At 49.1% G+C, this 16,692-nt stretch overlaps 1 protein-coding gene across 2 annotated transcripts in view; it reads left to right on the top strand.

The window, feature by feature from the left end:
* Elk3 (ETS transcription factor ELK3) overlaps nucleotides 1-16,692 on the top strand; it is a 71,351-nt gene that overhangs the window by 26,335 nt on the left and 28,324 nt on the right. For both annotated transcript variants that reach the window (XM_004650196.2, XM_045153349.1), the window contains exon 2: nucleotides 6,948-7,156. In XM_004650196.2, coding sequence (XP_004650253.1) covers nucleotides 6,950-7,156 — 207 coding nt within the window. In that variant the 5' untranslated portion in view covers nucleotides 6,948-6,949. The remainder of the gene's footprint in view (nucleotides 1-6,947; nucleotides 7,157-16,692) is intronic.

Raw genomic sequence — 16,692 nt, forward strand, 5'->3', positions numbered from 1 at the left:
TGTCATGACCCAATGTGTGGCTCTGACATTCTTTATGCCCCCTTTTCCACAAATTTCCCTGAACCATTTCGGGTTCATTTTAGGTCTGCTTCCGTGTTGAGATCATGCGAGCCTCTGTGTCTCTGGATATCTGGATTGGTAGGTGTTGATTGTTCTCTGAGTCTATCTCCTTCACTGTTGTGCTGGTTTCCAGTTCGCCAAGAAAACAGCAAAACAGCATTCTTTTTTGTTTTTTTTTTTTCTTATTATGTGAGGTAGGGTCTCACTCTAGCCCAGGCTGACCTGGAACTCATTATGCAGTCTCAGGGTGGCCTTGAACTCACAGCGATACACCTACCTCTGCCTCCTGAGTGCTGGGATTAAAGGCGTGCGCCACCATGCCCGGCGAAAACAGCATTCTTGCATGTTTCCCCAATTATTCTTAGTTTCAGCTGGGGCCCTTTTGAGGTATGATGGGGTGGTTCTCTCTTTAGGATCTGCGTCTATCTGTAAAAGAGAAGCAGATTCTCCAACAGAGAGTAAAGTTAGCACTAAGTAAATGTGATGACCATTGTTTTTTTTACAGAGACTTTAGTGGAGAGTGGGTTCAATTTTGGATATGGTTTGGATATGGTTCCCAGCTCTAGCTATGGGTTCTGGTCCACTGAGCAGATCAGTTAGCCGGATGGAGAGCAGTTGGTTCCCCACCATGGCTGTGCGCCACTATTGCACTTGTATGAGCATCACGTCGGGTTGTTTGCTGCTAAGTAGGTTAGACCAAGAGTTGCTTGGGCAGATATTGGTCTTTATCCCCCAGTCGCTCATGTTGCACCTTCCGGCACTAGATGCACTGTCAGGGGACTGACTCTCTTCCAGCATAAAATATTTTTAAAAAATGAAAATCTAGATAGTACATTTAAAAATCTATAGAGGGCCTGGGGAGATAGCTCAGCAGGTAAAGTGCTTGCCATATAAGCACAAGGACCCAGGTTTGGATCCTCAGCACCCATATAAAATTCTGGGCGTGGTGGCATACACCTGTAACCTCAGCTCTGGGGTGGCAGGCAGGGCATCTCTGGTGCTTCCTGGCTAGCTAGTCTAGCCAAATCCAGGTTCAGTCAGAGACCTTAGCCTGTCTCATAAAAGTAATATGGAGGGGCTGGGAAGGATGGTCCAAAGGCACTTACTTGAAAAGTCTGCCAGCCTGGCTTCGATTCTCCAGTACCCAGGTAAAGCCAGATGCGCAAAGTGGCTCATGCATCTGGAGTTCATTTGCAGCAGTGAGAGGCCCTGGTGTGTCTGAACTCCTTCTCCCTTCTTTCTTTCTTACCTTCCTCCCTCCCTCCTTCCCTCTCACCCAACCCCGTCTCTAAGACACACACACACACACACACACACACACACACACATATATAGTATATAAGATGTACAAGTGATACATGACACCCGATGTTGACCTTTGGCTCCCACCTGCACGCGCACACATGTGCAGCACTCGTGCATACTAACCTGCACACACGTTCATACACCACACACACGGAAAGAAAACCCTTAAGAGGAATAGATGCAGTTGTTACTTGTTAATTCTAAAAAGAAAAAGTTACTGGGGAGGAGGGATTAGGTTAAAGCACTTGCCTGTGAAGCCTAAGGACTCATGTTTGACTCTTCAGATCTCACTTAAAGCCATATGCACACGGTGACATGAGCGTGCAAGGTCACGCATGCGCACACGGTGACATGAGCGAGCAAGGTCACGCATGCGCACACGGTGACATGAGCGAGCAAGGTCACGCATGCGCACACAGTGACATGAGCGAGCACCATCACACATGCGCACAAGGCACCTCATACGTGTGGTGGTCCATTACAGTGGCTGGAGGCCCTAGTGTGCCTTCTCTCTCTCTCTCTCTCTCTCTCCCTCTCTCTCTCTCTCTCTCTCTCTCTCTCTCTCTCTCTCTCTCTCTCTCTCTCTCTCGTACAAAAGAAAGGGGTGGGCAGTCTGTTGGGCTTGCCTCAAGGAAAAGAAATTACTGGGGGAATATTCTAGAGATTTGGAGCATTCATTTCATGTGCGCTGTTCATTTTACAGAGAGTTGTGGGCCTTCAAGTGAGACTAAGTGGATGAAACATCGTAACTTGAAGTAGGCCTCTGGTAGCATGAAACAATGTATTGATGCGATGTTACAATTTAAGCTCCCGAACACTACAACACAGTGTATCAATGTATCCATATGAAAACGCGTGGTGCAGTAAAGTATCGAGTATAAATCTCAAGTTGCAACACTTCTTTCAACTTGGTATCGATAAGCTCCACAGTCTGCCGTGTATGTATGTTGCACTTCTTGTAGTGGCCTCCATAGAAGTGGACCTTTGCTGTGTCTCTCTTAGGATACTAGAGTTCAGTAGAGATACTAGGCATCAAGGAATTAACATAGGAGGTAAAAATTCCCCCTCTCCCAGTGAGACATACTCAGATGAACCTGCCGGTGTCTATAGTGTGCCCAGGGCTATACACCTTGGGACATGCTCCCCAGCTTCAATGTTAGAATTTTTTTTCTTTTCCAACATTCCAGAGGACCGATTTGCAGCTAGCAGAGGGGTGAAATGCAGGATTGCATGTGAAAACAACTCGCAAGTTATGAAACTTGATTTTGCTGTAATTACAATAAGCGGTGGCACTGAAACCAGAGAGACATACTCAGTGCCCTCGAAGGAAGAGAAGAAGAGCAGAGCCATCAGCTGGTGGCCTGGTGGTCCACTGCCCACCCATGGCCCTGTCCATGCAGCACTGTGTTAATCACAAAGGTGGCTCTGGTCAGGAGATGGTGGTAGATTTAGAGCGTCCTTACACCCCTGAGATTCCAGAATGACTCCTGCTGAGTGTGGAGTGGGGATCCTTGTAGATGACACTGCAAGCTCAAAGGGAAACTTTTTTTTTTTGAGGTAGGGTCTTGTTCTAGCCCAGGCTGACCTAGGACTCACTAAGTAGTCTCAGGGTGGCCTCGAACTCACAGCGATCCTCCTGGGATTAACGATGTGTGCCACCACGCCCGACTGAAAGGAAACAGTTTTCAGACCCACTCTGAGTCATGTGTGGCTGGGGTTTCCAACAGTAAAACCTTAGGTGACGCGGAAACTGGGACACCAAGCCTAGCGAAAGAGCAGCAGACAGAGCTGGGAGGAGAGAGAAGGGCCGAGTGCCGGCATGTGCTGGGCGGGCCACTTCCACGCATGAGGCTTTGGCCTTTAGTCACCTCCGGGGAAGCTGTCATTGCTCACAGCAACTCTTGAGTAATCCTCCGGAACGCCACCTTGCCGCCACCCAACCTAGGCTGGGTCCTGAGAGTCGTCAGGGTGGTTCTGAAAACCTCTGGCCTGCTCCTTGTCTTCTCTTGGCCCATTTCCTCTATTCCAGAAGTCTGGGAGTACTACCTGAAACTGGGTGCTCCTGTCCCCACCATTGCTCATCTGCCTGGTCTATTTCTGTTCTTTGTTTATTTATTTGAGAGAGAAAGAGGGAGATAGAGAGAGAGACAGAGTGAGAGAGAGAATAGGTATTGCAGGGCCTCCAGCCACTGCAGACAGACTCCAGACACATCTACCACCTTGTGCGTTTGGCTTTACGTGGGTCCTGGGGAATCAAACTCAGGTCCCCAGGCTTTGCAAGCAATCGCCTTGGCTGCTGAGCCATCTCTCCAGTTCCCCTTTTCTGTTCTTTTATATGTTCTGTTTCCTTCCCCACCTCCCTTTGCCTCAGGCCTTGGCTGCTGTAGAACCCACCTGTGGCCTCTGAGTACGAATGTGAGCCCAACCCCCTACAGCCAGCGTGCTTTTCCAGTGTCTCACCTCAGCACTGAGGCTGTGGGATCCAGTGAGAGGAGGACCAATGTGTCAGTGTTGTAACAGTCAGCTTCTGCTGCCGCGGGGCTGTGTAACAAACTGTCCCCAGTGTCGTTGGCTCACTGTGGCATTTATTTTTCCTGCCAGTCAGCTCAAGGGTGCTGCTTCTGAGTATGAGTTCACTCCTTGAGGCTTTGCTCAAGTTCAGGCCAGAACCATGTATCTTGTCATTTCTACCCAATAGTCCACTGACCAAACCAAGTCACACCCAGATACGAGTGTGGCGAAAAGGATGTGCACTTGAAGGAGGGCAGGGGGGAAAGGCTTGAAAATGCTTATCCATCTACCATGTGGGTTCCATAGGTTATGTCCAGAAAACCTCTTCTTTGGCTTGCGGGCTTGGAGTGTGTGGAACGTATCCAGCAGAATGGGAGCTTCCAGGAGGCTTGTAGACCAAAGACAGGAATGCCTCCATCGGTCAATTACTTGCCTTTTAAGTAGGAGGACCTGAGCTTGTTCCCTGGAACCCATATAGAAAAAATGCCAGGCATGGTGCTCCATGTTTGTAATTCTAGCATGGGGTGGGGGCAGGAGAGTCTTTGGGGCACACTGGTCAGCCAGCGTAGCCTACTTCATAAGCCTCAGGCCAGTGAGAGACTGTCTCAGAAAAAGATGGACAGCAGCTGGGGATGGACATGTGAGGTTTTCCTCTGGCATACACACACACACACACACACACACACACACACACTACACAGATGTGCTGGATCATAGTACTTAAATGTGGAGTGGGTGCTGGACCTGTTCTCACCTGGCCAGGGAGCCAGTGAGACAGAAAGCAATTCCCCTGCATGCAGATTTCCGATCTGGCTGGCAGCCTTCTGTCGCTTGAGACAGGTTTCTCTGAGCAGCCAGTGAGTGTTTCAAAAGTACGTAAATGCTGACTGTCCGAACGGTTTGGCCAGGAGACACTGAGAATGGGGAACGTGGTTAGCAATTCAGAGCGCAGTGACAAGAGTCTGCAGTTCTTCCTCGATTGCTTTGGGAGCCATGAACCACGGTGCCTCAAAAGGCTTAGGGGACACCGCCACAGTTTGGAGCCAGTAATGATATGACTGAGTTCTGTCTTACACACTGAGTGACCATCGTGGCACGCATCCACCTCTGGAAGAATGTCCCCTTCAAGGAGCCACGAGGAAGACCCCCTGTGGGTGCTTTGTGGCACACTCCTACTCTCCTCTATCTGATACTGCTGTGTGGCACCCATGTTGCTCAGAGAATCTATCAGTGTGTTCTTCAGCTGGCCCCCGTGAGAGGCAATGGGAAGTTAATACTTCCCGGGAGGGAATGACTGTGGTCTGATTCCAGAAGCTCCTTCAAGCCAGTATGGTGCTGGGCGCTCTACATGCACCCCACCACCGAGCTTCACCCCAGCCCCCAAAGCTGCTGTGTGAGGAATTGAGGAGCTCCCTCAAGTGGGCTGGAGGGATGACTTAGGGGTTAAGGAAAGCCAAAGAACCCAGGTTCATTTAATTACCCAGGACCCATGTAAAGCCAAATGCACAAGGTGGCACATGCATCTGGAATTCCCTTGCAGTGGCTGGAAGCCCTGGTGTGCCCATTCTCTCTGTCTCTCTGTCTGTCTCTCTCTCTCTCTCTCTGTCAGATAAATAAATAAAAATAAAATATTAAAAAATAAAGAATTCCCGCAAATACTGACAAAGATGACCCTCCCCAAGGCCATTGTCCCATCTTCCAGGCCTCTTAGAATTATGCGTCTTTCTCACTACCCTCTCACCACTGCGCTGTCTCAGGACTTCAGTGTCTCCTTGCTGGGATACAGGGCGCTTCCTTGTCCTGTCACGGCTTGTCTCAGTTCATAGCTTGGCCTCTGTGTGTCTCTCCAGACCAGAAGCTGGGTTTTCCACCTTTGGGTCTCAGCTAAACTTTCTGAAATCAGTTCCATTCACACCCATCAAAACCGGGGGTGCATCAAGGACATCTGATCAGTGGGGAAGTTTCACAAGCCCACCCAACCACCTGAGTGTCGATGAACAAACAAGCAACAAACAAATGGGCACTTATTTGAGAATCAGAATTTCTGAATAGTTTTAGCTTGAATTAGGTCTTTCCCGCAAAGCCAAGTGGGCCATGGAGTAGGAAGGTACAGTGAGAGAGGTGGTCACCATAGCCTCATTGACCCCGGTGACTGGATAAGTACACTTAGCCCTAGCTACTGCCCTTGGCCACCATTTCAGCAAACAATGGCTAGGGACTCACTCACAAGGAGCTGATGTGACGGGCAGGCATGCATTGAGAGAGGAAGAGTTGAACTAGGACTCATTCCACAAGTGGTCATTCCCCGTTCAGTGTCACCTCTTGATGGCTTGTGTGTCCTGAATTCCTGGATCGTGGGGCTCCCCTGTATTTCTGGATCAAAGCTGCTCGAAGAAGTGAAGCCAGGGGCTGGGAAAATGTCTCAGCAGTTAAAGGCTCTTGCTTGCAAAGCCTGCTGGCCTGGGTCAACTCTCCAGCCACCACATAAAGATTGATGGTCAAACAATAGACCCTGATGTGGGTGTGGATGTAGGTGTGTGCCCCCCTCAACCCCATATAAATAAATAAATAGCTTTTCAAAACTTATTTATCTGCAAGCAAAGAGAGAAAAGAGATAGATACAGAGAGAATAGACCAGGGATAGACTAGTGCCTCTACCCACTACAAACAAGCTCCAGACACATAGGTTAAGTGTCTTAACCACTGAACTTTCTCTCCAGCCCTAAATAGTTTATTTTATTTATATATTTTTTAATTTGAGAGAGAGAGAGAGAGAGAGAGAGAGAGAGAGAGAGAGAGAGGATGATCATGCCAGGGCCTCCAGCTGCTGCAGGAAACTAACTCCAGATGCATGTACCACCTTGTGCATCTGGCTTACATGGGTCCTGGGGAATTGAACCTGGGTCCTTTAGCTTTGCAGAATTTTTTTTTTAAGTGCCCCCAGAAAGCATCCAGTCACATAGCCTGTTGGGACTGTGTGGCAGCTCTTTGTCTGTCATGCTCCTTGGAGTGTGCAGGCCCATGAGCGCCCTGCGGGTTGCCCTCCTCTGACACGTCTGCTCTCTGCCCAGGTATGGAGAGTGCAATCACACTGTGGCAGTTCCTGTTGCAGTTGCTGCTGGACCAGAAGCACGAGCATCTGATCTGCTGGACGTCGAACGATGGTGAGTTCAAGCTCCTCAAGGCGGAAGAAGTGGCCAAGCTGTGGGGCCTCCGCAAAAACAAAACGAACATGAACTACGACAAGCTGAGCAGAGCCCTGCGATACTACTATGACAAGGTAACACAGACTCTTCTTGCTTCGTGGATGAAAGGAGACAGTGACAGGCTGTCACTCAACTTAGAAAATAGAGACTGTCTGTGCCTCCCTCTCCTGCCACTCCCCAACCCCTTGCCCTTTTGGAGAAGAGCTGTTGTGTGGGAATGACTTGCTCATTCTGCGCAAGCCCTGTGGATGTTACCAGAAGGCAGCCCGTGTTCCTTCCACTTTGTTTTTGCATATGTCTTGTGTGTGTGTGTGTGTGTGTGTGTGGTGTGTAAGTGCACGTGTCTGCCAGTGTGTGTGCACGTGGAGGCCAGAGGTTGGCATCACGTGTCTTCTTCCACGGTCACTCTGCACGTTATGAATTGAGGCAGGGTTTCTCACGTGAACCCAAAACTCACCCATTCGCCTCAAGCTTTCCTTGGGGGTCGGAGGCTGCTGTCTCTGCCTCCTGATGCTGGAACCCTAAGTGGCGGTCACACCCACCTGGCATTTCCAAGATGTCCCAGGGATCCAAACTACTCCCGAAACTTGAGTGGCCTGTGCTTGTCCCACTGAGTGTCTCCTCCCCAGACCCCCCCCCCGCCCCCCCGGCATTCTCATCTGCAGTTTGCTAAAGGAAGTGGCTGACAGTAGAAATCAGATGTCAGGAGGTTCTGGGGTTTTCCAAATGTGGCTTCAAGTCTGCAGAGCCTCTCTATTCTGTCTGGTGAGTAGTTTAATCAGAAGAGCCTATCAGAGGAATGGTAGTTTGAGCATTTTATTTTATTTACTTTAGTTTTTCGGGGCTGGGGATGGAACCCAGTACCTTGTGCATGGTAAGCAGGTGCTCTACCACTGAGCCACATCCCCAGCCCTGCACACCTGATTCTGTTGTTGTTTTGTTTTCTCTAGGCAAGGTCAAACTCTAGCCCAGGCTGACCCGAAACTTACTTTCATACCGAGGCTGATCTTGGACTTACTGCGATCCTCCTGCCTCAGCCTTCCATGGGCTGGGATCACAGGCAGGAGCCACCATATGTAGCCAGACACATGATTTCAAGAGTCTGGGGTCTCAGTGACCTGTTTATAAAATGGGGCTCAGGACAGTGCCAGTCTCACAGCCTGCCGAGCAGCCGCCCGTCACGTGCTTAGAATAGTCAAGCACTAGCTGGGCGTGGTGGCACACACCTTTAATGCCAACACTCTGGAGGCAGAGGATCACTGAGAGTTCAAGGCCGGCCTGAAACCAATTCTAGGTCGGTCTGAGCTAGAGCAAGACCCTACCTTGAAAAACAAAACCAAATAACGTCAAAAACAGTTCAGTACTTAGAACAATGCTTTGGGACATGGCGTTCGCAAATTGGTGGGAAACTCCTCTAATTAGAAGAAAAATCTTCTTCATTTCCAAGTCACTGAGATGCAAGACGGAGTGAAAATATGGCATAGTTGAGAAGCCAGGGCAGTTGGAGTGGATTTTAATGCAGTTCTGGAGAAGCAGTTTAATGTGTCTGCCAGGCTGAAATGACTGCTGTTTGGGATAACCTTGTCAGCCCCTGTCATCGTTGGCCATTTCTGTTTGACTCTGGTGTGTCCTCAGGCACGCAGAAGGCTGCGTGCAAGTTAGTCACTAGGAGCTTTTGTTCTGATGCCACCGTGCACATTGAGAGGTGAATTAAAAACTCATTTAAATATTAGTTCCTGCTCTATATTTAGTGTCTTCTGTCTGCCAGCCTCTTTGGAATGGAAGACCTTAAGGATTACACATTTCAGGAAGTGAAGGCATCATTAATTATCAAGTGTTCCTTTATATGCTCGTAATTGCATATGATTATGTCATTGAAATGCTAAAGGTGCTTCCCTTTAATGTGGTAATTAATTAATCCTGACTTAATGCAGAGCCCTACTAAGACGGAAAAGCACTTCTGGCTAATTGCACTGTCTGGAAGCCAAGCAGATGGCATATTGTTTTGCATTTTTTCCCAGGTTCCAAGTTCCGCCATGGGAATTGGGGGGCCTCTGAAGAAAACAGTCTGCCTTGCCTGCTGGCAGAGCTCCTGAAAGCTTGGCCTTGGCGTTGTTTTAAACCTAGGTGTCAAAGAAGAGAAGCCGTGCCTCTGTGTCTGGGATTCCAGGCACCTCTTTGTGGCACGGAAGGGTGTGTCTGTCCATTCAGTGTGAAGAAGGGCTCTGTCTCCTAGGCTGGGATGAGTCCTGGCTGTCTGAATGGCACCGAGCTAAGCTCTCTAGAGAAGGTAGCTTCATAACCATCATTCAGCAAGAATGTCGGTATGCTTGCTTTCCGTTTTGAGTCTCAGGCCCTTGTCCTTGATTCCTAGATGACACACCTATGAGGCAGGTCCTGCCCCCAGCCTCCTTATACAAAGGAGGAGATAAAGATGAAGAAACCCACTCGGGTCCCACACAGTCAGCGAACGGCAGAGCCTCAGACCCTGACCGCTCTGGCACACTGAATGCCAGCTTTCCAACACAGGAACTTCCTTGGGGGACACATGCTATATCCAAAGTATAGCACTCTTTTTAAATTTTTTTAAAGATTTATTTTTATTTACTTATTAGATACAGAGAGAGAGAGAGAGAGGGAGAGAGGGAGAGAGGGAGAGAGAGAGAGAATGGGTGTGCCAGGGCTTTAGCCACTATAAATGAACTCCAGGCACATGCACCACCATGTGCATCTGGCTTATGTGGGACCTGGAGGATAGAACCTGGGTCCTTAGGCTTTGTAGGCATGCGCCTTAACCACTAAGCCACGTCTCCAGCCCAAACCATAGCACTCTTAATGCAGTTTAGAATAGAGGAGAAGGAAGAGGGAGAAGGGGAGAAAATAAAAGAACGAAAAGAGCAGGGGTGGGGGGTGGCAGGGAGGAGGAGAAAAGAGATGAAAAAAGGCAAACGAAGGAAACTTGTGAAACCTTAAATGTGATAATAATTTACATTTCACGCTGTGCATTTATGTTTTGCCCGTGGCACTCTGGGATATGTAAGTCAAAATGGTCTCGATCCCGGCACCCAGTGGCATTTGACCAGCCATCATGGCCGACCGAACTGTGACACTGCTTACCTAGTGGCAATGTGGATGGGTGGCTTTGTGACCGGGAAGCTTCTAGCCACCTTCCCTGTGCTGAGCTGTGCTGTTTCTAAGGGTGTCCCAGTGCTCAGGCAGGTCCTATCTGCTTCTCAGCGTCCTTGCGATTGTCAGCTTCCCCACCTTCCTCCTCACCCTCCCCCGCCCTCCCCAGAGCCTGCTGAGTGGCAGAAATCCAGAGTTCTCAGCACAGCAACTGCAGTCATTTTTCTCCCCCTCTATTGTCTTTTCTGTCCTTTGCTAGCTAGCATCCTTCCCCTGGTGGCCAAAATCACACATCCTTCCATTTGTCCTAGTAGGGAGGTTTCCCTGCTGAAGTAGATAAGCTTTATTTTTATGTCATATTCCGTATTTTTAGCTCATCCCAGCATATTAAAAATGGGACGAGCAGAACAAATGGTGGCAGTGTATTCAAAGCTTACAGAAGGTGCTGGGTGTTGGGGGATGATATATGCACTCACGATGTCAGGTTAGAGGGAAGGACTGTATTTGCTGTCCCTTCAAAATATGTCCTCTTCTTCAAACCCTAAGCAAAGCAGGTACAGTGGAGGTCTGGGTTGCAGTCCAGCAGTGTGTAAGGTGTGTAAGGAGGCAAGCTTTCTAAGCCTCAGCCCCCCACCTTTTTTTTTGTAAAATGAATGTAATGGCAGTCTATACTGTGAGGTGTGGTGGATTAGCCACAGTGACACGTCATGGGTGTGGCAAAGCCTCAGCCAGAATCATAAAGTGGACAATCATGTTTTCTCTATTCCCAGTCTGAAAACTTGGGGTGAATACCAAGAAGGAAAGCAAAGCCTTTGTACCTCTTTCCCACCTGGGCACATGGAGCCCACACTGTCACTGAAGAGGGGTCAGAAGCCCCTTGTCTTGCTTTCTAATGGCTGACAGTGGCCTGGCAACAATTTCTCTAACAATTTCATACGTACATTGTATATATGTAGATTATTTTAAAAACTCAACCGTTAAAAACACTTTTGGGCTGGAGAGATGGCTTAGCGGTTAAGGCATTTGCCTGTGAAGCCTGAGAACTCATGTTCAAATCTCCAGGTCCCACGGAGCCAAATGTAGTGATGAAAGCATGCAATGTTGCATATGCACACAAGGGGGCGCATGCGTCTGGATATGGTTAGCAGCCGCTGAAGCCCCTGGTGCACCCATTCTCTGTCTCTCTCTCTCTCTCTCTCTCTCTCAATCTCTCTCTCTTTCCCCCCCTCCCTCTTTCTCACTCTCAAAAAACTTTTTAAAATTATATTTTCAGGGCTGGAGAGATGGCTTAGCGGTTAAGCGCTTGCCTGTGAAGCCTAAGGACCCCGGTTTGAGGCTCGGTTCCCCAGGTCCCACGTTAGCCAGATGCACAAGGGAGCGCATGCCTCTGGAGTTCGTTTGCAGAGGCTGGAAGCCCTGGCGCACCCATTCTCTCTCTCTCTCCCTCTATCTGTCTTTCTGTGTCTGTCGCTCTCAAATAAATAAAAAAAAAATTATATTTTCATACCCCTTGTGCCCCTGTCAAAGCCTGCGCGTCTCCCTGTGCACCTGGAGCTGGAGCACTTTTTATCCATCTCCACGCTCTTTGACATCCCATGTAGGCTTTACTTTAGGAGCCAAGGTGCTACAGGCCAGGGGCCTCAGCCCCCCTGTGACATCCCACAGGTCATGGGGCACCTCTGTTCACTGGATCACATGAGGATCCGCAGCGAGGGTGTTGGGCTCAGTGCAGTATCAGGTCCCTGGTAAGTGTACACTGAGAAACGTGCGCTGTTTTCAATTGCCTCGGAATCTTGCCGGCTTATGTTAAAGTGGCCTGTAGATGCAGGTGTCTTCTTCACAGAACCACTTCTTTAATCCTTCCCTTCTTTCTTTTCTCTCCTTCCTTCCTTCCTTTGCAGGGGTGGGGGGAGAGGAAAATACAGATAGAGAGAATGGGCACACTAGGGCCTGTAGCCACTGCAAATGAACTCCAGATGCATGTACCACCTTGTGCATCTGGCTTATGTGGGTACTAGGGAATTGAACCTGGGTCCTTTAGCCTCGCCAGCAAGCACCTTAACTGCTAAACTATCTCTCCAGCCCTCCCACTTTTTTTTTTTTTTTGAGGTAAGGTCTCATTCTAGCCCAGGCTGACCTGGAATTTACTATGTAGTCTCAGGCTGGCCTCAAGCTCACAGCAATCTCCTATTTCTGCCTCCCAAGTGCTGGGATTAAAAGGTTATGCCACCATGCCTAGCTCCCACTTTTTAATTAATTAATTTTTACATGTTTGTTTATTTTTATTTATTTATTTGAGAGTGATAGACAGAGAAAGAGGGAGGGAGGGAGGGAGGGAGGGAGAGAGAGAGAGAGAGAGAGAGAGAGAGAGAGAGAGAGAGAGAGAATGGGTGCACCAGGGCCTCCAGCCACTGCAAATGAACTCCAGATGCATGTGCCACCTTGTACATCTGCCTTATGTGGGTACTGGGGAGTCGAGCCTTGAACTGGGGTTCTTAGGCTTCACAGGCAAGCCCTTAACCTCCAAGCCATCTCTCCAGCCCCCACTTTTTTAGATGTGTGAGAGAGAGAGAGAGAAAGAGAGAGAGAGAGAGAGAGAGAGAGAGAGAGAGAGAGAGAGAGCGCACAAGCAAATGAATTGGTGTGCCAGGGCCTTCAGCCATTGCAGTTGAACTCCAGATGCATCTGCCCCCTTGTGTGCATATATGACACTGTACACTGGTGACACTGTGTGTCTGGCTTATGTGGGACCTGGAGATTTGAACATGAGTCCTTAGTCTTCATAGGCAAGTGCCTTAACTACTAGGCCATCTCTGGAACATCCCCCTTTTTTGAGACTGAGTCTTGCCACATAATCCAGGCTGGTCTTGGATGTACAATGAGCCTCCTGCTTCAGCCTCCTGAATGCTGGGATTTTGTGTCTCTTTTCCCATGCATAGTGTCTAGCATGACTCAGATGCTCAGTGAAGGCTGAACAAAAGAGCAAATGGGTACAACAGTGAAGGAACAGGCTGACTTAGATTTCACTGTGTTGTCTCAGAGTGGTCTTGAACTCACAGCAAGCTTCTTACCTCTGCCTCCCCAGTGCTGGGATTAAAGGCATGCACCACTATGACTAGCCCAAGTTTCCTATTTTTGAAAAATATTTAATTATTTATTTATTTATTTACTGGAGAGAAAGAGACAGAAAGAGAGAGAGAATGGGCATGCCACGTCCTCTAGCCATTGCATACGAACTCCAGACACATGCGCCCCCTTGTGCATCTGGCTTACATGGGTCTTGGGGAATTGAACCTGGGTCCTTAGGCTTTTCAGACAAATGCCTTAACCACTAAGCCATTTCCCCAGTCCCTAAGTTTCCTATTCTTGAAAAGACACCAGTCACTGTATGAGCCCATGCTAATACAGTGTGACTTCATCTTAACTCAGTCATATTTGCAGACTTTCTGTTTTTAAATTTTTATTTATTTACTTGGGTGGGAGTAGATAGAGAGAATGGGCGTGCCAGGGGCTCCGGCCACTGCAAATGAACTCCAGATGCATGCACCACCTTGTGCATCTGGCTTACATGCGTCCAAGGGAGTCGAACCTGGGTTCTTAGGCTTCACAGGCAAGAGCCTTAGCTGATAAGTTATCTCTCTAGCCCCAGACTTTGTTTTCAAATAAGGATACTGTCACAGGTACCGGGAGTGTGTCAGTTAGTTTCTCACTGCTGAGACTAAACGCGTGATAGGAACAGGTGAGGGAAGGAAAGAGTTGATTTCGGCTTACAGTTCCAGAGAGGACAGTCCATCGTGGCGGGACTGGTGTCACGTGGCTACGCCAGCAGGGAGGAGCTAGAGAAAACAGCAGGCAGTGATACCTGGAAACCCATCTCCAGTGATAAGCTTCCTCCAGCAAGGCTTGACCTCCTGGAGGTTCCACAGTCTTCCTGAATACCACCAACAACCTGGGATTTAGTATCCAAACACACGAGTCTGTGGGGTGCCTATTACATTCAGAGCACCGAAACAGAGGCAGGACCTTTGAGAGGGCCACACTCTGACCTGGATGCCATAGACAAGTGTGTCAGACATTACAAGACTTTTGCTTGGATTCTTAAAATTCCATGTACAGGAAGAGCCTGGAAAGCGGGACTTAAAAAACACCACCCTTGACATGTACGGCAGCCAGGTTCAGAAATAGGTGTAATAATGTTGGATTCCTTGACAGGGGTGCCACGGAATGCAATAGCAGGCATGTATGTCACAGTGTGCCCACTGTGGGCCAGCGCCCAGGCCCAGTCAAAGATTGGAGGAGGGGCGCCCCGCCTAGGAGGGAGGCAGGGTCACCACAGCTTCCAGATCTCACGGGGCATTAGTAGATGACTGAAGTTGAAAGGAAAGCCGGCTCTGAAGGCTCTGATCCTGGGCCAGCTTCGTCTGTCCTCGTGTTAACCGTTGCCGTGCCTCCCTCCAGCCGCACATCTGTGGAAGGAGGGAAGGCTGGGGTTAGGATTTACAACCGAGCGCTGCGCAAGGCCTTCTTCTACTCCCAGCTTTTGCAGACTGCTGGGAAGGGCCCATTCGCCTTCCAGGACCAGAGGGATGCCTTGTGCATGTTTTCAGTCCAGGAGGGCCCTGGGGGACTGGGACTGAGGAACTTAGAAGTAATGGGAAGGCACCTGTGTCTAAGTTTTGATGACGGAAGCCAGAGACAGTAGACGCCTAAGCAGGGCATTTAGTGATGCCCTTTGCTAACAGCCTGTTTTCCTCCATACTGTGTTAAGCTCTGGCAGATAGGTTTATTAATGTAGCTTTGATGACTTACAGTTAGTAGTGTCTCCCCAGTCTTAGGTTTCGCTGGAGACTTCCAGAAGGTAAAGTTACTAGTTACTGATGTAATTATAAGGCTCTTTTTCAGAGATTGTATTCACAGAGTGACTTTTTTTACTTGTTCCTTGACAGCTCTGGGCAGTCTGGGTAGAGGAAGGAGGGCTGATGTGCAGCAACTGTCTGTAACTGGTGCCAACGGCAGGTGCTGCGTGCCCTGGGCCTGGGTGGGGAGTGGGGAGTGCACCCCATGCATGCGTTACTTTCCTAGGTACCTTCCTGGTTCCTAGCTGTGCCCCCAGCTCCCATTGATGTCTCTCTCTTTCTCTCTTTGGTTTTTCAAGGTAGGGTCTCACTGTTGCTCAGGCTGAGCTGGAATTCACTATATAGTCTCAGGGTGGCCTTGAACTCACAACAATCCTCCTACGACTGCCTCCCGAGTGATGGGCTTAAAGGCATGCTCCAACACGCCCAGCTGTCCTTCTCTGTCTTGTTCTCTGTCTTGTTCTCAGTCACTCGGTGATTCCTCTGAAGGCATCCGTCTTTTCCCCAGCACGACTCAGCACCTAGGAGGGACACCAACGCATAGATTGTTTTCCTGTCATGGAAAATGCTAGCGTGGACATGGGGCCAGACCTCCCTATCATAAGGGGAAGGAACAGAAAGGCAGAGGGAAGACTTCCAGGGGTCAAGACTCTCGATGTGGGTGTGAGTTTCCCAGGCCGGAAGAAGTTAGGAGGGAATAATTCAAGCAGGGAAGCCGATGTTCGAAGGCAGAGAGCGTGGTAAGCTTGACTCTTGGAAGCATGGAAGGTTTAGTTAGGGTGTGCGGTAGAGGTGAGGTTGGAATGTGAGTGGGGAGAAGGAACATGGGGTGTTCTTATGCAGCAGTTGGTACTTTGTGATGCAAAAGGGGCACAAAGCAAGAAATCATCACGCCCAGAGTTACTTTTCAGAAATGAACACCCACCTGTCTTCCTGGTCACACCTCAGAGCCTGAGTCTGCAGGCATCTCCCTGGCAAGCCCAGCGTGAAGAAGGGCAGTGACACGGTCTGGCGTTATGCGGGTCGGCAGGCGTCTTCTGCCTGCGAGAAGCTGGTGATTGGGACTCTGGGTGGCAACAGGAGACCTGGGATCTTCCACAGTCCCTCTTCCTTTCCCGTCCACCAGACCTTTTGTCCTTGTTGTTGGCAGTGAACAGTCATCCCCGAGGGAGGTGGGAGCCTCTGCCAGCTCCCTTCTCCTCACACAAGCAAAGTGATGGGTTGAGCCATCCGCCAGTCTCCACAGCAACCTCCCAGCCAGCCCTCACGGTGCACCCAGCTTAATTGGAAGGGATTTAGGGAAAAACACTCAAAGGCAAAGTCATTGGCAACATATTCCATTAACTTAATTGGATAATTTATTTTAAATTGGGTGTGCAGTCACGATGGGAAAATGGTAGTATTAATAATACATATCAGGGTCAGTTGCCTGTATTAAGAAGCCTGGCCTTGGCGGAATTCTTTAATTCCCTGAAGTAAATTTTCAGAAGATAAAACGATGAATTGCTAGAGTGGAAAAAGCACAAAAGTCTAGCAAATGTTCATGTCCTGGAACTTTCTAGAATTCCTGACTCTCCTGGACTCTTTATAATGGTGTTTTGTTTAAGGAAGGGGCCCTCTGTGTCTGG

The sequence above is a fragment of the Jaculus jaculus genome, chromosome 6 (assembly GCF_020740685.1).
Source record: "Jaculus jaculus isolate mJacJac1 chromosome 6, mJacJac1.mat.Y.cur, whole genome shotgun sequence".
Taxonomy (NCBI): Eukaryota; Metazoa; Chordata; class Mammalia; order Rodentia; family Dipodidae; genus Jaculus; species Jaculus jaculus.